Source organism: Halichoerus grypus, chromosome 5 (genome assembly GCF_964656455.1).
Source record: "Halichoerus grypus chromosome 5, mHalGry1.hap1.1, whole genome shotgun sequence".
NCBI classification, from domain to species: Eukaryota; Metazoa; Chordata; class Mammalia; order Carnivora; family Phocidae; genus Halichoerus; species Halichoerus grypus.
In genome coordinates this window covers 179,976,688-180,001,248 of record NC_135716.1, presented here as the reverse complement: position 1 = coordinate 180,001,248, position 24,561 = coordinate 179,976,688, and the positions used below count along the sequence as shown (strand labels likewise).

The window sequence follows — 24,561 nt, the reverse complement described above, 5'->3', positions numbered from 1 at the left end:
TAGGGTTCTATGGGGCATGAAAGAAGGAGTAGATGTAAAGAGCTGAAATAGCTCTTGGACTTGGTAAAAGGCAATAAATGTTACTGATTTTCCTTATTACCAGAACGTCACACCACATCTTAGATTGATTCTTCTGTATGTCCCACTGTTGAATGGTCTAGAGGCTACTAGGATGACAGCGGGGGACAGTATCACATGGCAGGAAAGAGCAGACTGCTCAACCTTGGGGAGATTCATTCTCTTCCCTATATTCTAGTTCTGTAAAACAGGGTAAGATATCTTCTTCATTCAATCTCGGCATCCCATTTCATTTTGTAAGTGTTTACCCCTCTCTTCAAGTAGGTGAAATACAGGCAGGGGACTATGTCTTTTCTTCTTGCTGCTGTACCTAGCATTTACTTAATATTTGTAGGTGAAAATATAGGGCGGTAGCAAGAAATAAATGACAGGGTGCACACAAAGCACTTACCATGTAGTAAACACTTTTAAGAGTAGCACCTGTGATTCTTGAATTTAGGATGGAAAACTGACTGTGCCATTTCTGCACCCACCTCAGTGAGAGGCTAGAGATGTCCTCATGGGTCCAAGTTTTGTTCTCTGGTGTAAATTCCATCAACCAAAACATGTACTGAGATTTTAGTTTGTGTAAAAACACTGCGCCAGGCTAGAACAAAGTCTGTAAATAGCTTAATTTGAAATTAGGATTATTCTACAGCTAGTATACAAGTGGCCGTTTTCCCCCCAGTTAATCACAAGCTGTTTGTTGAGCACATACTACGTGTTTGATCCCTTTCCCATGGGGCATGGTTATATAGCCTTGTTTCTGAAGTTGACTTGCTGAAAACATAAAGGCCATTTGGACGGTTTATTCTTTCCACATAGGTGCAGTTTCAGTTTGTTCTGCTGACGGACACGTTGTACTCCCCTTTGCCTCCGGAATTACTTCCCACTGAGATGGAAAAAACTCATGAAGACAGGCCTTTCCCTCGTACTGTGGTGGCGGTAGAAGTCCAGGATCTGAAGAACGGAGCAACACATTATTGGTCTTTGGAGAAACTCAGGTATGAAAACATTCCTCATAAAACCAGTTGTTTTATTTAGGAAATAATAATGAATTGCTCAGGTGGGCTCCCTCAAACTCTCTGCCTTGTGATGTCACTGTTGCTTCCTTTTCTGTGGTGCTAAATGCTGTTGCTCACCGGTAGCTAGTTCTGTCTTGGGTCTAGTAATTATTCATCTTTTCTGTTCTGGATCTGATGATCGGTAATAAACAGGAAAGTTATAATGTGGTTTCCTTTGCCTTTAACGTGGTGAGGTATTTTCTACTGTTTCAGTATATTTGAGATGTCATATACCATTGAACTACATTTCTCTTATGATTCAGTAGAGGTTAGGTGGCCTTTTTTCCTTTTGGTGGCTTGTCTCTAGACTCAGACACTTTGGATACTGAGTGTTTTGAGTTCCTGTACTTTTGACCTTCATTGTTTTTTAATATCATTAAATGGTGGGAGCAGCTTTTTTGTTTTTAATCTTGCATGGAAGATAATTCCAAAGTGAAATTTTAATGCAATCTCATGATATTAAGCCAGTGCACCTTATGTTTATGCAGGCAGAGGCTGGATTTGATGCGAGAGATGTATGACAGGGCAGGTGAGGTGGCCTCGGGCGCCCAGGATGAAAACGAAGCCACTGTGACTGGCAGTGATCCGTTTTATGACCGGTTCCATTGGTTCAAACTGGTAGGAAGGTACGTGATGATTTCATCAATGTCTTCTTTTTAAATAGTGAATGATTTTGTTTAAAACCTCAGCAGATACTACAGAAAGTTCTGTAAAGAAAAAGTGTGCAAAAATGCTCCACGTGTAATCTCATCCACTCAGACACAGCCAGTGTGTCACCTGGTGTGCTTCCCTTTGTTTTATTCAGTGTGCGCACTTAAGTCTCATCTTTCATCCAGAGTAATTGACAGCCTTTCCTGCCTCTTACAGTTGAAGAGGATAAATTTAAAAGAAAAAGAAAGCCTATGTCTGTCTGTTGCACAGTTTAAAATCATAGTATGACTTACAGCTTACCAGCTTGCAACCTCTCCTTGATCCAGTGTCTCCTCATTTTTTTTTAAGGCAATTTATCTCACATTAGTCTTTGCCAAGGGTGAGCCAAGTGCATATCTTGGCCATATGCCTGAGCCTCCTTTGTGTATACATGAATCCCAACATGCAATGAAAACAAGTAGTGCCCCTGTGAATCCATACTGAGTCCAAGTTCTTAGAGGTTTAGAATTTAAAAAGCAGAGAGATGTAAGTTTTGAGCTTAATGATTTCGGGATTTGAATTGTTTTTCAATTGCAAAATTTTTCTGACCATTTTTAAAGGAACTAGGAAGAAAGGAGGAGCTGAAGTCATAGTATTTTGTAGAAATGAAGTTAAATCTGTTCCATTTCACTCTGATAGTGGAGTGTTTCTAAAGAATTGAATTGGCCAAACACATCTTATCCAAGCAAGGCACATACTTGCTTTGCCATATAGCATTCCACCCATTTTGTTTTCTGCTCCGAGATGACATGGGAACTGGAATAAACTGGAATAAAGATCACCTTTTTTATTTCACCAAATGTTGAGTGGCTCCTTTGAGGCCTGGCTGCTGATCTTTTGTGTGAACTGGAAAATATAAACATTTTTACAGCACACTATTTACCTGGGATCTGGATCTTCTACTCATGTATTTCCTTTGCTTTTCTTATTCTAAGAACCAGTCCTTATTTCCTTTCACCTGAACCAGATGTTTTATGCTCATTTTATCCTTTTGCTTTTCCACTTGCTTTTATTGTGTTGATTCCCCAGTGGGTTCTGTCCTGTTGACACATATAGCTTCCTGTTTAACCAACTATTCCTCTCTCCTTCCTTGGCTGTGTCCCTTGGCGTCTTCCCTGGTGTCTAGCTCCCCCATTTTCCACGGCTGTGTGAATGAGCGCCTTGCTGACCGCACACCCTCCCCCACTTTTTCCACGGCCGATTCCGACATCACTGAGCTGGCTGACGAGCAGCAAGATGAAATGGAGGATTTTGATGATGAGGCGTTCGTGGATGACACCGGCTCTGACGCAGGGACGGAGGAGGGATCAGATCTCTTCAGTGACGGGCATGACCCGTTTTACGACCGATCCCCATGGTTCATTTTAGTGGGAAGGTTGGTGAGGTGATTGTGAGAAGGGCAAAAAGGGACCAGCTCTTGCTTTAAAGAGGCTCCTTGTGCAATTTTGGATGATCTTTCCTTAGCAGATTCAGTTTGTGACATGCTGATCTGGCGAGGGAGAGCCCTCAGGCAGTGTTTGTGAGGTACGCAGTCTGCTTGGCATGGCGTACGGCAATGTGTGAAGGCTCTACGCAGAGGACCCCTGTCTTAAACCGCCCAGTATTTTCCCTCTGAAGGAGAAAACCCAGAGGAGAAAGTAATTAAAGCTAAGAGTCTAATGTTACAAGGTCAAAGAATGTTACTATGTTCTGATGCTTCCTTTTTGTAGGAATGTGAGTGAAGAAGCATATGGGGATGACATGAGAAGGAGAGCAGAGCAAGGCCAAGGTTAAACTAAAGGATGTGTAACACCAGCAGGAATCAAGAGGACAAAAATGGAATCAGGAGTAGTGTTAGGTTACTTAAAAATAAAATCTTAATAAGTAAGTAAGTAAATAAATAAATAAATAAATAAAAAGGGGATGCCTGGCTGGCTCACTCAATAGAGTGTGCGACTCTTGATCTCTGAGTTGTGAGTTCGAGCCCCAAGTTGGGTGTAGAGATTACTTAAAAATCTTAAATAAGTAAATATAAAGGAGTAGTGTTAGGTTTATTTTTTACTTAGTTTGAGTCAGAAAAAGAATCCGGAACATGAAGTTACCTTTTGTCTGAAATGGATGCCTTTCTTTGGCCAGTTTCACTAAGCCTATCTGTAGATCTTTGGCTTCTGCCAAAATTTTACCTATAGGTTTTAATAATGATGAATCTCATGAAATTATCTGTTGACACCATCAACAATGGATATTTGTTTAGCACCACATGAAACTGCTTTGTGTGTTAAGTTTGGTTTTCCAAACAGGCCTTGTCTTTGACTCCATCTGTCAGTGATGCAGAGCTCTCACGCGCACGCTCCTTGGACTGGGGTCTTTGTCTACACCCAGTCTTCATGCTGAAGTAATTTTATTACAAATTCAACAGTGCAGCACGTGCTGCATTAACAAAAAGTGTGTCCATGTTTTAAGGTATGCAATTGGATCTTAACGGTGCATTAGAACCACATATTACTGAGTCCTTTAAAAAGAGGGAATTATGCCAGTGTTAAACAGATAAACACCAGTTCTCTAAAAATTAAAGCGTGGCAAGTATCCTGACCCGGTAGGGAGGTAAGGTTCTAGCACTGAGCTCATGGTGTGACGTTGGTCACCTGGCAAGAATTAAATAACTACTGTAGCATACGATCACTCTGGTGGAAAGAGGGAAAGGCAAGATCTCTGGTAGACATGAAAGCCTCAATTATGACCATGGGTTGTAATTTAATATTAGACAGTCTCGGGGTTTTATGATACCGGAGGGACATCTATTCAGTTTTTCCATGAATAAACATTAAGGGATTGTGCAGCCATGAATATTGTTTTCTGTTGGTGTATTGCCAGGAATAGATGCTTAGAATTTCGGAGAAGCTGATTTATATTAAAACTGAGAACAGTAGTTCTATGTACGAATAATGGGACCATAGTGCTTTTTCTTATTTTATGGCTGTGTATTCTAAAAGGGTTGGAAGTTAGAACCAAGTTTCTGTTCATAAACTGGTTGGTCCTGGTGCCAGTTGCGCAGCTTCTAATGCTGCTCGTCCGTGTTATGCACCGTTGCACAGGGAGGACTATGTAGCTTCATCTTACATGGCACATCGGGAAGAACACTGACCCTAAGAGATGTCTGAGGCCTAACGTCAGCTCAGCTGAAACTGAGGCCTGTCGGGTTCTCAAGTATAAATGAGGAGTTAGGTAGGAAAGCAGAGAGCCTTAAAGATCTTTTTTATCTGTCAGATTCTGTCATCCACACTAGCAAAGTGAATATCCTGGTTAAGAGTTCTCCAAAGCATTTGTATTTTGAGTCATTTGTATGGAGAACTTAAGTCAGAATCCCACTTAATATGGACATTCACTGGCTTAAGATACATGCATTATTTTCTCTCTTGTTTTATTCATTTTAATCATATCAGATTAAGTGTAGGTATAAAGCAATCAGCTCTGCTTTGATTTTCAAGTAATTTCCATATGTTCAGCTTCACAGGTTCCAAAACTTAACTTTAACTTGCGAGGAAGAGGTTAGTGGAGGAGGTGAAATCATGGCCATCAGTAAAATGAAGGATAGCTCTTTACTTTTCGCCCTTGACTACATTTCTCATCTACAATCAAAATTGATAACTATGCAACATCACCCAGATATGTAGTGGTCATTGTATGTGTAAGAGAAGTAACTTCTTCCCTGTTTTTGTGATTTCACAGGATTGGATTTCCCATATTGGCACATAATTGCAAATACAATTCACTTGTAAAATTTTCCAGTTTTTTGTGAAATTCCATTTGTAGGTTTTGTTTCTTGGCCTTGGCTGCCTCTGGTGAATTTTTATATGAAAATGAAAAGAGCTTGTCCCTTTAGCTATTCTCTTATGGCATGCTGGGATGTTATGAACCATCCATCATAATTTGGGATGAAATGTAAAATATTTAAGCTAGTCTTCTGGGTTAAAAGGGGGCAAAAGATGGTTATCCTGACATCTAAGTCTGAACCGACATTGTGTTCTTTAACTAGAACCATAATTAGGCTGATTTGTCTTATCTTTATGTTGACCAAATTTGTTTCCCTTTTTGATGTAACTTCACAGACCTTATGCTAATATACCCTTTACATCTTCCCCTCTCTCATTCCTGTTCTCCTTCAGTCTGCTAGGTCAAAGTATAAGGACTCTCAAGAATGCAGAGTATTTATAAAAATTCCAGCTTAAAAAACTTCAGAGGAGAACTTCTACGGCATTGACTTTGGGCTAAGGCTGTCTTCTGATAACAGGACAGGGAGAGCTGGCTAGTGACCGTGCAGTTGCGTAGCCAGAGAATCACAGAAGACTCTTTTCTAAGATGGGAAATACACAAGAATACTTTCTGTGCTTTCACCTTTGGAATAACCATTGCCATAGGTGGAAAGGAGATTCTTGTCTTTAATGTGTGCTCAAACAGTACTTTGTTGTAATGTGTGTGTGAACATGATATGCAATGCCTTCAAGTGGGAAGCTTTTTGAAAATTAGAAACAGGCATTCCTGGTGTAAGTATAAAAACAACTATACAAATTAAGTATAGTTAGGAACCTAAACATGTTCTCTATAGTTAATATCCATCTTGAGTATATCTTAGAAAAATCAACCTAGTATATAAAGTTGGATGGCTTTGCTTCTCTACCTCTGTTGTAACCCATTTTTCTGGAAAATGTTCCACTTCTACTTAAAGATAGAAGACAAATCATTTTCTGTTCACTTATGTACATACATGCTCAATCATGTTGATTGAATGTTGAGTGTATTTACTCAATAAATATGCCAGACCCTCTGTAGACAGTGGCAAGCAAAATCAGACATGATTCCTGCTCTCACGGGTTTGCAGTCTGGTGGGTGAGACAGACAAATTAAACAGTCACATAAATGAAAATCATAGCAATGATGGAATCATGTGTGTTACTGAGATCACTTAACACTGGGGGAGCCTGTCATGAGAGTGTTCAGAATAAGACCTGCAGATATGAAATCAAAGGCGTGAGGTAGGTAGTAGAGTTCAGGGAGGACTCCACGCAGGGGACAAGTATATGCGGTGACTCTGTAATGGTGAGGCATTGAAAGTGAGCACGTGTGGCTGGAATACCATTAAGAGACAAAGGTGGTCTGTATGGTGCTGACTTGGGAAGTGAAGCAGTCTGTTTGGTACTGTATGCCAAATTCTTAGTCTTGAAACTCTGTCACAGTAGCTGATTTTTGAGAGTCTTGTTTGTAATCCTTTTTGGAAGACTTTTCATTTTTTAATTTTTATGCAACAAAGCTTTAACCCTCTGTTTCTTAGCATTTCCTTCCCTACCTTTGGAGCAGACTGAAAGGGAAGTAGACTTCATTTGATCTGATTCAGTGTTTTACTTACAGTTATTTTTGTTATACTTTTCATTCACATTTCATTTATGTTCTTAAAGTTTTATTAACATGTTTTTCTGTGGTGTATTTTGTCTGTTTTCAGTATTTTTTTCATTACTTTGAGTTGAAATCCCACAAATCCACTCCATCTTCCCATTTCTCTTTGTTCTAATGTAGATTCAGAACAGGAAAAGAAGCAGACAGGCATATGTGTCACGTTCAGTTATGTTTGATTTCTTGGTGCAAATGTTTACTCTTTGTCTTGCCTTGTGTTCAAAGATCAGCATATACCCAGTGGGAAGACAAGAGTAACAGTGGGAACTAGATTCTGTATCACATCCACTAATTGGAATGAACATACCTAAGCTTTGTGATCACCTTTTTATTGTTAAAAAAAATTAATAGATACAAAATAATGAAAGAAGTAAAAAGAGTACAAATGTGATGGGACTCTGCTAGTTTGTTTGAAATAGACGATATTAGGTCTATAACTTCCCTTTTGTGTTTCCATTTCTGAGTTAAGTTTTGGACTCCAGGAACAAAAGCGGTCCTTTAGGGATGAGCTATCTTTTTCTCCCTGGATATTTGTCTCCGTGTCCAGCCAGAGTCTCCTATAAGCTTGCTACTCAGAAACTTCTGGCTACAAAGCCTCTCTGCTTGTATGTGTCAGTCACTTGCCTGAAAATAATAGTCATTTCCTAGAGCATTTCCATAATGCTGTGACTTGAAATCTATTTTAGAGTTATTAACTGTATTTCAGGCACATCTCCTGCCTTTTTTGTCTCCTGATTTCTGTTTTATCTCTTGGCAGAAATAAAACGCCATTATGTTAAAAGGTTAAGTTCTTTAGTGGGTTCCCTTTTCTCCACCCTTAGCAGTATCCATAGGACAGTCATCTTGAAAGTCTATTTCCAATTGTTACTCTTCTATCTACACTAGTCATTTTGTTTTTTAACTGGTCATTTTTATAGGGAGTAATTTGGTGTAAGTTGGTCTTTGTCGACTGCTTTACCAAGCATTTACATTTCTTTCTGTATTGTCTCTGCCAAAAAAGCAACAGGAAGCAGTCTGGTAGTGCAGAACAGAAAGGTGGCCTTAAGACAGGGCCCAGAAGCCCTGAAGGTATTCTCTGGAAATCTGAAAGTCAGCTTCTCTGTCTGAGGGGTGCTCAGATGTTTGTCTCCTGGTTTCTGTCTCTAGGGCATTTGTTTACCTGAGCAACCTGCTGTATCCTGTGCCCCTGATTCATAGGGTGGCCATTGTCAGTGAGAAAGGTGAAGTGCGGGGATTTCTACGTGTGGCTGTGCAGGCCATTGCAGGTAGGTGACCCTCTTCTGGGTGAGAGCTTTGGATTCTTTGCCTAGAGACAGAGCAGGCCGGTGCTTTTGCATGATGGCTTGTCTGTCGTGGAGAAAGCTTTTATTGCTTCCTTTTAGTTATTATTACCCAGTATCATAAATAGATTCTGTTTAGTCTGGGCCACAGCTATTTTGGAGTAATGGGATGAAGGGATTTCCTTTAACATAAAGAACAACTCTTATGAAAGTCATTTATAAAACTGCTTCAGAAGTAACAAAAGATATTCAGGACTTTTTCTTGCTTAATTTTCTCTCATGGAACTTGTACCAGACATTTCTGTCCTTTACTGTTTTGTTGTTTATGGATCACGATTCTGATATTTTACACTTCTCCATGATCCAGCCTACATTCTGAGGAAAGAATGTGGCCATTTCCTATAATTTTTCTCTTTTAATTTCCAAATGCCATACGGTATGGAGTGACCTCTCAGCTTTTCCCTGTGGAAATCTGTGGCACGGTCACCAGGGTTGAGTTTATGGAAGTTTGTGCAAGTACAGACGAGTACCTTCAAATATTTGTTGGGTGGTATTGAGCATCATCTTGCCAAGTGAGGATCAGTGTTTCTAGGTATACATTTGAACAATAGCAAGAATAAAACCAATTTTTTATTAACTAGTCTCATTTGAGCTAAGCACCTGAGTAGAGTTGGGAGCATCCCCTGTGACTTTGCTGCTTCCGGCTTTTCCTTTCTGAAGCAAAAGATTGTTCTTTAGCATCTCCTTTTACTAAAGTCCTCGAACCGGAAGACTCCGCTACTTTCCTGTTTATTTCATAATCCAACAAGAGCCATTCATCTGGCCCATATGTAGTCTCATTTGATCCTTCTCTTTTTTGTTGTTGTTGTTTTCTACTTAGCGGATGAAGAGGCTCCTGATTATGGTTCCGGAATTCGACAATCGGGAACAGCTAAAATATCTTTTGATAACGAGTACTTTAATCAGGTGAGAAGCCTTACAGGGAGAGAAAAACTCATAGAAGGAGAAAGTAGAAGATAGGTTTATAAGGAGGATGTTCACTAGGAAACAGTTCTTCTACCTAGAACTACAAAAGACAGATAACTACGGGCTTGTTCCATAGAACACAGGGCATGTCTAACAATTACAGAGGTAAAGGTCCTTACTTATATTTTATTGTATTGCCTTTTCTCAGGCAGCTCTTAATCCACATAATTTTCCAGTCACTGTTGCTTGTTGGGCAAATAGACATTAAGTAAGGAGATTGAGGGAAATAAGCTGTTGTGCTACTTGATCATCTACCTGTTCCTGCCTTGTTTTCAGAATGACTTTTCTTCAGTTGCAATGACTCGTTCTGGTCTATCCTTGGAGGAACTGAGGATTGTGGAAGGACAGGGTCAGAGTTCTGAGGTCATCACTCCTCCAGAAGAAATCAATCGAATGAATGACTTGGGTACGTAGACAGAGTTTACTGTGACTGGGGAGACTGGGGACATTCTCAAAGAGGGCAAAATATTGACCACCGTCAAGGGAGATAGTTGCTTTCATCGACTAGGAATGGAAAGAATGCCCTCCTCTCTCCTCTTTGAAAGGTGTTCTGTGCCATATTTGAACCATATGTGTGTTCATTTGACCCTGTTTAGATTTGAAGTCAGGCACTTTGCTGGATGGTAAGATGGTCATGGAAGGGTTTTCTGAAGAGATCGGCAACCACCTGAAACTGGGCAGTGCCTTCACTTTCCGAGTAACTGTGCTACAGGCCAGTGGGATCCTCCCCGAGTATGCAGATATCTTCTGTCAGTTCAAGTAAGCCCCCCTCTGCCTGCCTACCTAGCTGTTGACCCAGGTGACATCCTTTGTGCACCACCCAGTGCTTTACTTTATATATGTGAGGTGTTAACACTCTCAAGAGGGAAACTACTACCAGTTTCCGAAATAAAACAGCTTTCTTCACTCCAGGGGGGAATAAGAACCAGAAACCTAAAATGGTATGAAATAGAATTTGCTGTGGGGAGGAGTGTGACCATGTATCCTGCTAAGAGGTTTATATAGGGAGTAATTTGGTGTAAGTTGGTCTTTGTCAACTGCTTTACCAAGCATTTGCATTTCTTTCTGTATTGTCTCTGCCGAAAAAGCAACAGGAAGCAGTCTGGTATTGCCATTTTGACCACACAGATATTTCAGGAGTATCTTCTGTATCTGGACACTGTGGCCTGTCCTCCTCTGCTGGAAATAGAGGATCGGATGTAGATAAGCCTGTTTATTCATCTTTTTAATGCTCTTCATGGGGAAATATCTTACTAATAAACAAGTCTGAAGGCCATGAATCCAGCTACCAGTTGTGCCTGTTCAATACTTGGGGGGAAAAAAAACAAATAAATTAGAGTAAAATTCCACGTCAACTGAAGAATAGTATGTAGAAAAGGTATGACAGGTTTCATTCCTTAGCCACTTACAAGCTCTTTCTATCCTATAACCCTCTGGAACTCTGGAGTTTTTCTTCTCATGACCCCCCCTTGGAAAACACTTTTATTGACAGTCTTAAGTTTTAATACCTCCAGACATCAGTGGATCTCTTTAGTACTTATGAAGGGCCACAGTACAAGAGAGTGCTGTCTCATGCGCCTCCTTCCTGAAGTCTGCAGTTGGCCCCTGGCGCCACCAGGAGGTTGCTCTAGAGTTCTGCCATCCCTCTCAGAATGTGCCTCTCTGCCTTCTAGGGGTCCTAATACAGTTGACAAAGCACTGTCTTTATGGAGATTTTAGCCAAGTCCCAAATCAAATGTGATTACTGCATAGTAAGCCAATAATATAATTTGCTATGACTCACAATTGTTGTTGAAGTATTATCTATCCAGTGTTGATTTTGCCCATTCAGTGTGTTTTCACTAGCAGCCCTAAGTTAACGTTGGGGGATGGAGTTGGCTAGATGATCCAGTTGCTTTGAGCTTTCATTATTATACCAGTTAGGCAACTGAAATATTTTTTTAAAGATTTTATTTATTTGAGAGAGAGGGAATGAGCAGGGGGGAGGGGCAGAGGGAAGGGGAGAAGCAGACTCCCTGCTGAGCAGGGAACCTAACGTGGGGCTCAATCCCAGGACCCCGAGATCATTACCTGAGCTGAAGGCTTAACCGACTGAGCCACCCAGGCGCCCTGCAACTGAAATATTTTATGGAAAAGACCTACTTGGTTAACTGGCATGTGAAATGCCAGTAATGTTATGTTGATCTTTTGTCCTAAAATCTCCAGCAAGAGAGCAGCATCTCCACCTGGTGTCAGCTGTGGAGAAGACGGAATGTTGACTCATATTGAAAGAAGGGCCAGATTCTTCTTGAGCTTTTACAAACTCTCATCTGGCCTGTGTAGAGAAGACGCAGCTGTCGGGCAGTATGAATGATTTCATGCATCACCATTGTGGAACCCCAGGATATTTGTACCTGCTCTAAGCAGAGCATTGGAGGAGTGTAGATTACAAATCAAGTAATGCCCCTGGCATATACAGCTTATGGTCTGGAGAGGAAAAAAAAGAGTAAGAAATATAAGAAGGAGAGGGGCACCTGGGTGGCTCAGTTGGTTGAACGTCTGCCTTCAGCTTGGGTCGTGCTCTCTCATGAGCTCTCTCCCTCTCTCAAATAAATAAAATCTTGAAAAAAAAAAAAAAAAGAACAAAAAGGAGGGGGGCGGGGCGTAAGAAGAATGAGAGGAAAGAAAGCAAATAGAAGAAGGTACATGGAGTACAGACTGCTTCGGTGCTCGTAACAGGTGGCATCTGGGATGGGGAATGTGGGACAAGAGCACTCCACTGTCCTCAGACTCAGTGAACTGATTTGGAAGACAGGGAGTTCATAATCCTGGTTTCTCTACCCTATGCAAAGTATTCCCTTTTTCCCCCTTTTCTCTTGTGGGGTGTGGGATGTCCTTCTGATGGATATTTCTGTCTGGGAGTAAATCTTTGCATTCAGTATTCTTTAATTTTCTACTTCTGTTTATTTCAGACTAATAGGGAGGGAGAGAGAAGTAAAAACTCACTATCTGTGAGAATAAATAAACATAGTCTGTTGCCTCACAAGTATTTCAGAAGTATCTTCTATATCTGGAGAACTATAGGAGATACTCTCTGTCTTTCGGGGAGACAGGCATATAAATACATTATTTTTTTTTTTTTTTTTTTTTTTAAAGATTTTATTTATTTGACAGAGAGAGACACAGCGCGAGAGGGAACACAAGCAGGGGGAGTGGGAGGGAGAAGCAGGCTTCCCGCGGAGCAGGGAGCCCGATGTGGGGCTCGATCCCAGGACCCTGAGCTGAAGGCAGACGCTTAACGACTGAGCCACCCAGGCGCCCTATAAATACATTATTATAAAGAGTGAAACCATTGCTATTGAAGAGAAATGGGTCCCTAGTGCTGTGGGAAGACACAACTGTTTGGGTGAGTTAGGGAAGACTCCCTGGAAGAGGTGACATTTAAATCTAATCTTTGCAGGTCATCAGAGACTCTCCTAGGCAAGAACACTAACAGGCTTTCATACTACCTTATGGAAGCTTGAATCTGCCAGATCTTTTCTGCATAAAATGATTTCATAATTTTTATTCTCAGTAAAAAATGTTCCTACAAAGAAACAGGAATTCACTGAATTCACTCTTGATGCTCTCTGAGATACTCTTGCATATGTGTCCACATAGCTAAGTGGTCAGGGTCAGTTATCTTTCAGTCATTTTTTTTTTTTTTTTTTTTTTTTTTTAAGATTTTATTTATTTATTTGACAGAGAGAGAGACAGCGAGAGCAGGAACACAGCAGGGGGAGTGGGAGAGGGAGAAGCAGGCTTCCCGTCGAGCAGGGAGCCCGATGTGGGACTCGATCCCAGGACCCTGGGATCATGACCTGAGCCGAAGGCAGACGCTTAACGACTGAGCCACCCAGGCGCCCTTCAGTCATTTTTGAAATAAAATCTAAAATGCTGTTTGAGTGATAATGGAAAATGTATATTACAAGGAACTACAAGTTAACTTGGTTCAATTAAAGACTGTGCTTAAGTAGGCTGCTTCTTTCCAAGTCAGGTTCTTTTTTTTTTTTCTTTTTTTTTTAAGCGGGGTGGTCAGAGGGGACAGAAGGAGAGAAAGAGAGACTCTTAAGCAGGCTCCCTGCCCAGCTCAGGCCTCTGTCTCACGACCCCGAGATCATGACCTGAGCTGAAATCAAGAGTCGGACGTTTTAACTGACTAAGCCACCCAAGCACCCCTCCAAGTCAGGTTCTTAAAACATAGATCTTGATGAAATTGTGAAATGTGAAGTTCATGTGTCTTATTTTTTTAATTAAGCTTTTTGCATCGCCATGACGAAGCATTCTCCACTGAACCCCTCAAAAACAACGGCAGAGGAAGTCCTCTGGGCTTTTATCACGTGCAGAATGTAAGTGACATGGACGTTTTTGCCAAACGCATTGCAGGTCTGGGGGCTGTCTGAGAGGCCAGTGTTAGGCAGTCATCCTGTGTGGGTGGCCTTTGGCTTTCTCAGCCCTGGAAGGAGGATTATCCAAGCTGCTTTGTGGTGAGAATAGACAATGGAGGGAGTGGCCAGAGCGGTGAGGTAATCCTCAGTGGACTGAGTGGCCAGCCTTCTCGGAGTTAACAGTGGGCCCCATGAGTGTGTGGGGGTTGGGCTGCCAATAAAATGTTCCATCAGTTTGAATGCAGTGAGTTGTTTTTAGTGTTTCCATCCTAGAAAAATAAGTGCATTTAATATGAGTTTTGTTAAAGTTAATGTATTGTCCTTTAAACTATAAGATACTTAGATTGCTCAGTTGTAGAAAAAATTAAAATTATCTTTTGTAGCTAAATTAAGATTCAGTCTCTTTTCCTTGCAGCTGATAGTATGATGAATCCATGAGTGCCCCTTAGAGCTCTCATTTGTGGAATAAGACAACTGGCCTTCCATCTCTTCTAGGAAGGGTCACCCAAACTCTGTTCAAAGTCATCATCCTCATCACAGTAGCTAACATTCTTTGAGAGCTTATTTCGTGTCAGTCACTGTTCCAAATGCCTTTTTTGTGTCTTCATTCATTTACTCCTTACCTTTATAGTATAGAGCCTCATAACCCCCATATGACAGCTGAGATAACAGGCACAGAACAGTTAAAGTCACTCACCAGGGGGACAGAGTTAGGAAGAGGCGGAGATGGGGTTTAAGCCCAGAGCAATGTGGCTCTGGTATCCAGGATCTTCACCATGACATGAAACACTCTAATTCTCTTGCTAACCATATCCACTCTCTAAAGTGCAGGCAGAAAGGACAACACTGAAAATGGAACAGCAAACACAAAACTTTTCTTTTTTAGGTTTAATTGCATGAATATAAGCATGCACGTATCTGATAAATACTCACTGGGATAATGTTCACAAGGACTGTGCCTGACACATCTGGGGAGTAAGGATGAATCACAGAGGATCATGCCCCCGAAGAGCTTAGGGGAAATAAAATGAATATTTAAACAGCAGTAGCACATGATCCAGAAAGGTATTCCTTAAATGCAAAGGGAGTAGAAAGAAGGGAAGGTTATTTCCATTAATGGAAAGATACTTTAAGTTATGTTGGGTGGAGAAAGGTGGGGAACTTCCTGAAGCATATAGTGTAATAAGAAAAGGTGGGTCAAACTTGGTATTGTACCTGGTGCCTGGTCAACAGCCATGTTTTTCTCACTGTTGTTACTATTAAATGGGGGCCTTGAAGTATGGAAATGACTTAGAAGCACAGAGACGGGGGCAGGCCTTCCAGGCAGAGCTGTTGCCTGGTCCAGTCCTCAGGCACCACAGGGGAGCGAAGCACAGGCAAGAGGAGCAGCAGGTGAATTTGTGCCAAAACAGTAAGTGTGTGAAGGGCAGCAGATGGGGCAGATGACGGAAGGTCTTGAAGGCCTGGAGCTTGGTGAAGTTGCTTTAGAATGAAAACCAGGGAGGAACCCCTGGCTTGGTGTGGGAGGCCTGCTGAGTCAAATACCCAGCTCATACTGGCTCCTCAAAAGTGCTAAAGTTCTGATTGCAGCAAACATGTGTGTTTGTTATAGTAAATCTTTCCCTAATCTAGCTTGGCTTTATTCCTTATTAGATTGCAGTGGAGGTCACTGAATCATTTGTGGACTATATCAAAACCAAACCGATAGTATTTGAAGTCTTCGGGCATTATCAGCAGCACCCACTTCATCTGCAAGGACAGGAGCTTAACAGGTTTGAACCAGATAAGCAAAGATTCTGTTGTTGCTCTTGTTACTCTTACTGCCACTTGTCCGGAAGGAAGAAATCTTTTAAGGGATTAAGATAACTGAAGAACAGTTTTCTCTGTTACCTGATGTTTCCTCTTTAGAAACATCACCACCTTTTTTCTAAGCCACAGAACCACTAACTAGGTAAAGCACGTTGAATTTTGCCCAGCTAACCTGGAGTACCATCTCTTCTGTAGGAAGAGACTTTGAACAGGATAGAGAGTGAGGTGATAAGACACAAGGATTGTGTGTAATTGTTCCTCACTACCCAGAACTTCAGGAAGCATGAGCTATAAGTGGAGACATCACATTGGTGAAGAGAGCAACGACGGGGGCTTTTGGGTGATGGCAGAGTGTCAGTGTTAACAGAAAATTTCTCATATTTCACTTATTAGCTAGGACCCACAGGGGACTTTCATTAAAATATCTGAGCCTCAGTTTGACTATGTGGGATTATGTCTGGTGTCTGATATTATGCCTTATCTGAAAGTGCAAATGATCTGTTTCTAGAGGGGATTTAAACATGCCATTAATGTCAACATGAGACCCTTTCTCAGCCTTGAACTTTGTTTCCTTCCTTTGCAGCCCGCCTCAGCCATCTCGTCGCTTCTTCCCTCCGCCCATGCCGCTCTCCAAGCCAGGTGAGCCCTTCTCTGGGTGACGGGGCTCTTATTCGGATGGCTTTTCAGACAGAAATCATTTTTACATGCCCGCTCCACTCCTGTGTATCCTTCCATATTCCCGTGTCTAACAGGAACTGGAATTCTTGGTTCCTGATTTAAATAAGAAGTAAGAAACGATAGGGCTCCTTCCCTGCCAACTTTCTGGTCTTCTTATTGCGGATTTTGATAAGCTCCCTAAAGAACCATAAGCAATGGTTCTTTAATTTTAAAGATTTTTACCAGTAGGTGGGTTGGAGTTTTTTTGTTTGTTTTTAATACTTCTGATTTTGCTTTTTGGCCCTCAGATGACCGCCAGAATCAGTGACACTAATTTTTTCTTGACTAGCAGCACCAGCTCATGTGGAATTCAGCCAGAGTGAATAGTGCAAATAGGCTAACATTTGACTAGGGCTGTGGGAGTCATGAGGCCCCTCTAGATCCCTCGTGTCAGTGGGTCATCACGATACCTGTTCCTAAATCTCTCTGCTTTATATGTAACTTCTTCTAACTGTTGGGTGACTGGGCATTTCTTTGCGTATCAAATGTATTCTGCATGTTCATTCATCTTGTTTTGCTTTTTCTTTATTTTCATCCTTTTTCCTCATTGCCCACTTGCCACCTTCCCCCCCACCCTGTACTTGTCCACCTCTGTACTCCTGCTCTCCATCCGGCCTTCAGACCATGAGAGAAAGATTGAACTGGTTCGATTTCTCATAGCTGACTATGTGAATGTGCATGTGTTGGACGCGTTTTCCGAGCACGCCAATGCACTTGCTTCCTCCGCTGTTGCCACCTTCCAGGATGGGGCGGACCCAGGGCCGTCTTTTCTCTCTCTGCCAGTGCCAGGCTGCCAGAGTGAGAGGGCACCCAAACGAGATGGTTAGTAGCTAACTTAGCTCTGCCTTAGGTGTAGAACCATCCTCAGGGGCTTAGCCTAAAGCCTGGCTCTCTGTGTAGGAAATACTGGCATTGCTGTTTGCTGCTTGAACCGGATCTAGGGTCTAGCACATTGGCAAGAATACGTTTCCTTGGGAGAGATATGAGGACACACCTTCTCTCCTTGAGCCTCTTTCACATCACCCTGGGGGGGGGGGAGGGGTTGTGGAATCTCCTTATGTTTGTTCACTTGGATTATCTGCAATGGTTCTTTAATTTTAAAGATTTTTACCAGTAGGTGGGTTGGGGTTTTTTTGTTTGTTTGTTTTTAATACTTCTGATTTTGCTTTTTGGCCCTCAGATGACCGCCAGAATCAGTGACACTAATTTTTTCTTGACTAGCAGCACCAGCTCATGTGGAATTCAGCTGGAGTGAATAGTGCAAATAGGCTAACATTTGACTAGGGCTGTGTGAGTCATGAGGCCCCTCCAGATCCCTCGTGTCAGTGGGTCATCATGATACCTGTTCAAGATTGCAGGCTAAATATTCTAATTTACTTTTTGTAGATGAGGAGACATACTTCCAGAGATTAAGCGACTCAATCAAAGTCACCTAGTAGTTAGCGGTTGAATAGTAGTAGATCCCAAGTCACTGGACTCTCACTCCAGTGCTCCCAGGTTCTGAGCAGAGAATGGGCACATTGGAATCACCTGAAAGGGTTTCAGTCCTCTCAGAGGACTGGGTCCCACCCATAGAGATTGTCATTTAATTGCCTGGGCTCTGCTTAAAGATCCCATGTGCAGGGAGGTTTGGGAACCACTGGGCTGGAGCATGGGTCTTCCCTCATGCATTCCAGCTTTGAGGAGACCCTGTGAGGTGTGAGGTTCTGCCCACACTGTCTCTCCCACATCATTTCCATGCTCAACATGCCACAGAATAGGAGAGTCTAAGGAAGGTTTTTGAATGGTTTTATGAGCACATTTACTCTGCACAAAATCTGTTTTCTTGTTATTAGATATACTGTTTGGTGAGAGGGAGAAAGATACCAACTCTCCATTTTCCTAGTTCTCTGAATTTAGAGGCACTGATGTCGTTGATGGTGACGTTTATCTGGGTCTTCTACGTTGAAATCTCACCCCGACTCTTGTTACCTTTCCCAAGTGTGTCCTTGAAGAGCTTATGCTTTTACTAAGTAGACTGGGACCATATTTTGATATTTTCTAAAAACTTTTAAAAGTTCCAGCCACCAAGTTAAACACCATGAGCAAAACCAGCCTTGGCCAGAGCATGAGCAAGTATGATCTTCTGGTTTGGTTTGAGATCAGTGAACTGGAGCCTACAGGAGAGTAAGTCCAACTTTCTAAATTTTTAAACAAAGGCTAAGTTTTTCAAAATTAAAAAAAAATGTAATTTTGAGTCTCCTCTTATTCAGGTTAAAGAATCATTGTCACTGTTGAATTCCAGTTTTGAATTGAATTTTTGGTGGTGTTGGTATTATACTTTGAATTAGATGTTTGTCAAAGAAGTGACTGTCCAGAATAATAATTTGCCTTCTTATTAGCAACAGCCAAGAACACGGAGACTGGCAGTTTGTATGAGGAAGGAAAACTTACAGAGTGGATTCCGTCAGCAGCAAAGCAAAGGGAGTCAGAAGCATATTGCACATAATATAGTCAGGACTTTAACCTTAATAATCTCAGTGGGAGGATTGGGGGCAGAATGATTCTTCAGACCAGGGCTTCTCAACCTCGGCACTGTTTTGGGCTGGATAACCCTTTGTCATGGGGCTGCTGTCCTAGGATATTGAGCCGCATCCCTGGCCTCTACCCACAAGGTGCCGGTAGCACCTGCCCTCCAGTGTGCCAACCACAAATGTCTTCAGACATTGCAAATCACCCCCAGTTGAGGATTGTTGACCTAGATCAAAATAATCAACATCAGCTTACTTTCTCTGTGTGAGCTGTGTTAGAGTAAGTGGTGAAAATAATTGTTGTTCACAGTTGTCTCTAAAATGCTCTTGGAAAAACACACAGAAAAGATCCCATTCCGAAACAGAGGCAAGGGGCTTTATCAGTTCATGTAAGGGGTAGGGAATAAATGTTACCCTGATGATCCTCTGTTTATAATGCTGAGTACCGCCATCATGATCAGCTCCATGGAACATTTTTTGAGTTCCTACTCTGTGTGAGAGTATGGCTGCATCAGTCCTGTATTTAATTGTCAATAGTGACATTGCTTTAAGAAATTGTACTTTCCGTAGACAGATCTATAATGTGTTTATAACTTGCATTATGAGGGAGACATAGTTACAGTGGTAATAGTGTCTACTGAGTTCATTGCTTTCTGATTCTTAAACACTACCTAGAATCTGAAACGATCCCTTTCTTCCCTCCTGACACCTCCTGTTGCAGTTGTACATTTATTTATGGAGTATCTGTTATGCAGGAGGATGGGATGGAGCCAAAGGATGTTACCGTGCTGTGAGCACTTCGGTCTAGTGAGGGTGATGTGGTGTGGATAAGCGAAAAGGTTTATTAAATGCAAATGAACGTGTGATGAAGTGCCCAGATGGTGAGGAAGACGGGAAACAGAGACCATGGGGGCTGTAGCGACAGGGAGGACCTTGCGGATGAGGTGGCACTCAGCACAAGCATCCCATCTAACTGCTTTCTCGTGCATTTCTATTTTTATAGGTACATCCCAGCTGTGGTTGACCACACAGCAGGCTTGCCCTGCCAGGGGACGTTTTTGCTCCATCAGGTACTAACGAGGGAGCCAGAGAGGGCCTAGGAAGGATGGATACAGAGCTCTTTCTGTCTCTCTGCTTTTCCTCTTCATTTTAAGTGGATTTGGGGATTGAAGAGACCTTGTCCTTCTTTTTTTTTCTTTTTTTGTATGTTTGTTTTTTAATGTTTCTTCCTCAGACCTTGGCTTATATTATACCCTTGCTTATATATATAAATATATTTTAGAGGACCTATTTTGAAAAAGACTTTGTTTTATTCAATTATTATAATTTGTGCAGCTCCCATGTCATTTTAAACAATTTTATTTTCTTATATACAGTTTTCATGTTTGGAAACTGTGCTTTCACAGTTAAAAGTTCTTAATGGAGATAGAGGATGGAAGTTGCAGTGGACTAAAAATCTGGCCATGAAATGTAGGTCCTCCTTTTGTAAATCAAGAGTAGATTCAGTCAGTGCTCAACAGTGCTTGACTGGCACACCTGGCTGGCTCAATCTGTGGAGCATGTGACTCTGGATCTCAGGGTTGTGAGTTCAAGCCCCACATTGGGTGTAGAGATTACTTAAAAATAAAATCTTTAAGAATAAAAATGGTTATAACCCAGGTGGGCATAGGAGCTGAGGGTCTCATATTCTGGGTCATACAATCTGGTCATCTGTTCTTAAAGCCATGTCAGAACCTGGTTCTTCCTCATCCCCTGACCTAAATCCCTTTGTTTAGAGTAACAGTGGGGCAGCGTTTCCCCCTCTCTCCAGACCTCTCCTTGCCCAGCCCTACACCATACAATCCAGAAGTCATAGATTGTGCCAGCTAAACTGCAACCCTGCTCCGTTACCTAGGGCATCCAGCGAAGGATCACAGTGACCATCATCCACGAGAAGGGGAGTGAACTCCATTGGAAGGATGTTCGTGAGCTGGTGGTAGGTGAGTACATTCCATCGGCTGAGGTTGGAGCCAGGCTTTTTCGAGGAGCGTGGGGAATGTGGGGAAGGAGTACTGGAAAACACAGAGTGTGGAGAACATATATAGTTTGAAACTACTCTTGTTTCTCAGCCCCCATCATTAGGGATATGTTATTCAACCAACCTTTATTTTACTCTGTTACGGTGGGAATGGTTCTGTGCTAGAGGCTCAGAAAGGGCATAAGAGAAGTTTCTGCTCGTTTGTGAGCTTGCAGTTTCGTTGAGGAGACAACCTATGGATGTTTAAAACAGTTTGGGGCACCGGGCTGGCTCAGTTAGTGGAGTGTGCGACTCTTCATCTCAACGTCCTGAGTTCGAGCCCCACCCTGGGTGTGGAGAGTACTTAAATAAATATATATACTTTAAAAAAAATAACAAATAAAACAGTTTGATGAGTAAGTGCGAGGAGGGCAAGTGAGAAAGATCTGTGCTGAGAATTAACAGCAAAAAGGACCCATTTTCATCTCTTTTGTTCTCCACACACAGAAACATCTTGAGTAAGAGAGTCAGGAACGTCTCTAAAATGCAAATGGCTAGAAACCCATGGCCAGGGTTGCATGATGAAAAGAAAAAATTGACTAAACCATGTAAGCTTTAGAGTCTAAGGCAGGGTTCTGAATCTTTTATTGCCATGAACCCCTTTGACAGTGGTGAAGCCTCAGAATTATGTTTTTAAATGTAGAAAATAAAGTACAGTTGACCCTTGAACAACATGAGGTTAGAATAAGCACAGTTGAATATTCACTTTTAACTTTTGACTCCCCAGAATTTAACTGCTAACAGCCCACTGTTGACCAGAGCCTTCCCAATAACTTAGTCAATTAACACATATTTTGTATGTTATATGCGTTATATGCTATATGCTTAAAGTAAGCTAGAGAAAAGAAAATGTTATTAGGAAAATTGTAAGGGGGCGCCTGGGTGGCTCAGTCGGTTAAGTGTCTGACTCTTGATTTTGGCTTAGGTCATGATCTCAGGGTTGTGAGATTGAGCCCCGTGTCAGGTGTGCTGGGCTTGGAGCCTGCTTAAGATTCTCTCTCTCCCTCTCCCTCTGCTCCCCTCAGCTCACGCATGTGCGCTCTCTCTAAAAAAAAAAGAGGAAGAGGGAAGAGAAAATACATTTACAATGCTGACTGTATTTATCGAAAGAAATCTGTGTATAAGTGGCCCCTTGCAGTTCACACCCAATAACACCCTTGTTGTTCAAGGGTCAACTGTACATAGGATTACAAAGGGAACTAATGGTACTGAAATTTCTCAAATACTAAACAGATTTATAATATAAACTGTGATTTAGGGGCGCCTGGGTGGCTCAGTCGGTTAAGTGTCTGTCTGCCTTCGGCTCAGGTCATGATCCCAGGGTCCTGGGATTGAGCCCCATATCGGGCTCCGTGCTCAGCAAGGAGCCTGCTTCTCCCTCTCCCTCTGCCTGCCTGTCTGCCTACTTGTGATCTCTCTCTGTCAAATAAATAAATAAAATCTTAAAAAAAAACTTGTTATTTATATTAATGCATTAAATGCATTAAAGAAGCAGTGGGTCTGATTTCTATCATTCAGAGTGTAATGAATGTCAGGATATTTTACCTTAGTATGATATGAAAACTTCTATGATTTCTACTGTGGACAGAGTCACAGGTACTGCTGATTTTCCTGTGGGTTGTCCTCTCCTTTCATAATTGAAGGAAATGCCAAATTTCAGTCAGAAGTTTATGAAAATAAAGTTGTAATTTTTTTTCCCATTTAAGCACATAGACCTCCTGAATTCTATACACAGACCCTTTGAGTATCTATGGACTAGACTAAGAACCCTTAGAAGGGAGATTTTACACTCTTCTGTCTAGGGCAGTGTTTTTCAAGCTTTTTTTTTTTTTTTTTTTTTAAATGAACATTTATGTAGTGCTTACTCTGTAACAGGTACATTTCTGAATGCTCTAGAAATATTAGTTTAATATAACATAACAAACATATAACGTGGTTGTAACAATCATGTGAGGGAAGAATTGTTAATCCCACCTCACAGATGAGGAAACCAAGACTCAGAGAGGTTGAGCAATATGCCTAAGCCTCACAGCCAGAAAGTGCTGAAGCTGAGATTTGAACCCAGGCAGTCCAGCTCCCTAAGCTGTGCTCTTGACCTCTGTGCCATACATCCCCTAGGGTTCCCCTAGTGTTAATTTGAAAACGGTTGTAGGATTTTGAACAAGAAAGTGGTATAATGAAGGTGGTGGCTAAAGAAGTTTATGTAAAGTGAGCGTGGGGTGGATTGGAGAGGGGGAGAGGTGAGCAGCCGGGAGGCCAGTGCAGTGGCCACCACAGGGTTCCAGACAGGAAGGGGTGACCTTTGTGAGCAGGCGGTGGTATCAGCAATAAGAGTTGAGATGAGTATGAGAAACTTCTCGAACAGAGTCAGTCAGGTTTCACAGTGGACTAAAGGTGGGAAGTAAGTGGAAGGCGGCATGGATTGTGGGAGACCACTCAGTGGTGAGCCACGTGACCTTCCAGCACCTGAAGGTACCTGGATTTAAAAGTTTCTCTTTGGCTTAATGAATCTCCCTTGTGTTTTTAAGTGTACCCCTGTCCTAGTTTGTTTATTCTTCCTCGTAGGCCGGATCAGGAATAAGGCTGAGGTGGATGAGGCTGCAGTTGATGCCATCCTCTCTCTAAATATTATCTCCGCCAAGTACCTGAAGTCCTCCCACAACTCCAGCAGGTAGGGAGGGCCCCTGTGCAGCCCGATGAGTCCACGCTCTGGGGGCTGATGCTCCCCCATTAGATTCCTTTTTCACCCAGTGACTGCTGTTCAGGTGCAGAAACATATTCCTTTCTCACTTCAGACATCCCTTTCCTCCCTGCACCCCTGGCTCTCCAAAAGTAAATAAATAAATAGAGATCGGTGTATGTGGATCAGTTATCCGTATAGAATGAAAATGTTCTGTCCTGTGTGGAGTTAGAGTAGATGTAACAGAGTCTGAGAGACAAGAACAGAAAAAGAAAATGCAGCATGCTACCCAAGGGTTTAAAAGTACAAATTAATTGTTGCTGAGCTAAGTGTTTTCCTATGAAGAGGTTGCTGTGGAGAAAGGTCTGTTGGTCCTGAGTGTCATGGAAACACGCCCTCCGAGGCATAGCGAACCGTCTTGTGTTTAGCTTTGGCCGCTGCCAGCAGAGGCTCCAGGAGTCTCAGTGTTTGCTTTTCATTTTCATTTACTCATAAAGGTGATAAATTAATATATATAAACTCTTCTGAACAAGGTTGTCTGCTATAAATAGTGAATTTTACTTTAAATTTTAAATTAGTTTCCCTTAAAATTCCATTTTATAATCAAGTGACGACAGTGCATAAAGTCCATAGCCAGTCTGCTTTCCCATGTCCGACTGGAGATAAATCTCTTGGGGCCCCCCTCCGTCCCCAGGAAAGGCGTTAAGTCACTGTGCACAGACCCCACTCCTTTATGTGGCAAGGGCTGGGGAGCAGAGGTGGCTCTGTGTTCTGATGTGGCCTTTGCATTACAGGAGGACTTCTATATACCCCTCTCTGTTCCTGAAAAACGTGCTCGC

At 42.0% G+C, this 24,561-nt stretch overlaps 1 protein-coding gene across 8 annotated transcripts in view; it reads left to right on the top strand.

Moving 5' to 3' along the window:
• Positions 1–24,561, top strand: part of KIF1B (kinesin family member 1B) — a 137,807-nt gene that overhangs the window by 95,244 nt on the left and 18,002 nt on the right. For 5 of the 8 annotated variants that reach the window (XM_036123474.2, XM_036123471.2, XM_036123473.2 and 2 more), the window contains 14 exons: positions 883–1,061; positions 1,610–1,747; positions 2,938–3,186; positions 8,385–8,503; positions 9,399–9,484; positions 9,821–9,950; positions 10,141–10,303; positions 13,821–13,911; positions 15,604–15,722; positions 16,343–16,398; positions 18,534–18,642; positions 19,990–20,056; positions 20,881–20,965; positions 23,608–23,713. In XM_036123474.2, coding sequence (XP_035979367.1) covers positions 883–1,061; positions 1,610–1,747; positions 2,938–3,186; positions 8,385–8,503; positions 9,399–9,484; positions 9,821–9,950; positions 10,141–10,303; positions 13,821–13,911; positions 15,604–15,722; positions 16,343–16,398; positions 18,534–18,642; positions 19,990–20,056; positions 20,881–20,965; positions 23,608–23,713 — 1,697 coding nt within the window. The remainder of the gene's footprint in view (positions 1–882; positions 1,062–1,609; positions 1,748–2,937; positions 3,187–8,384; positions 8,504–9,398; positions 9,485–9,820; positions 9,951–10,140; positions 10,304–13,820; positions 13,912–15,603; positions 15,723–16,342; positions 16,399–18,533; positions 18,643–19,989; positions 20,057–20,880; positions 20,966–23,607; positions 23,714–24,561) is intronic. The other 3 variants (XM_036123477.2, XM_036123476.2, XM_036123475.2) reach the window with 1 other exon arrangement.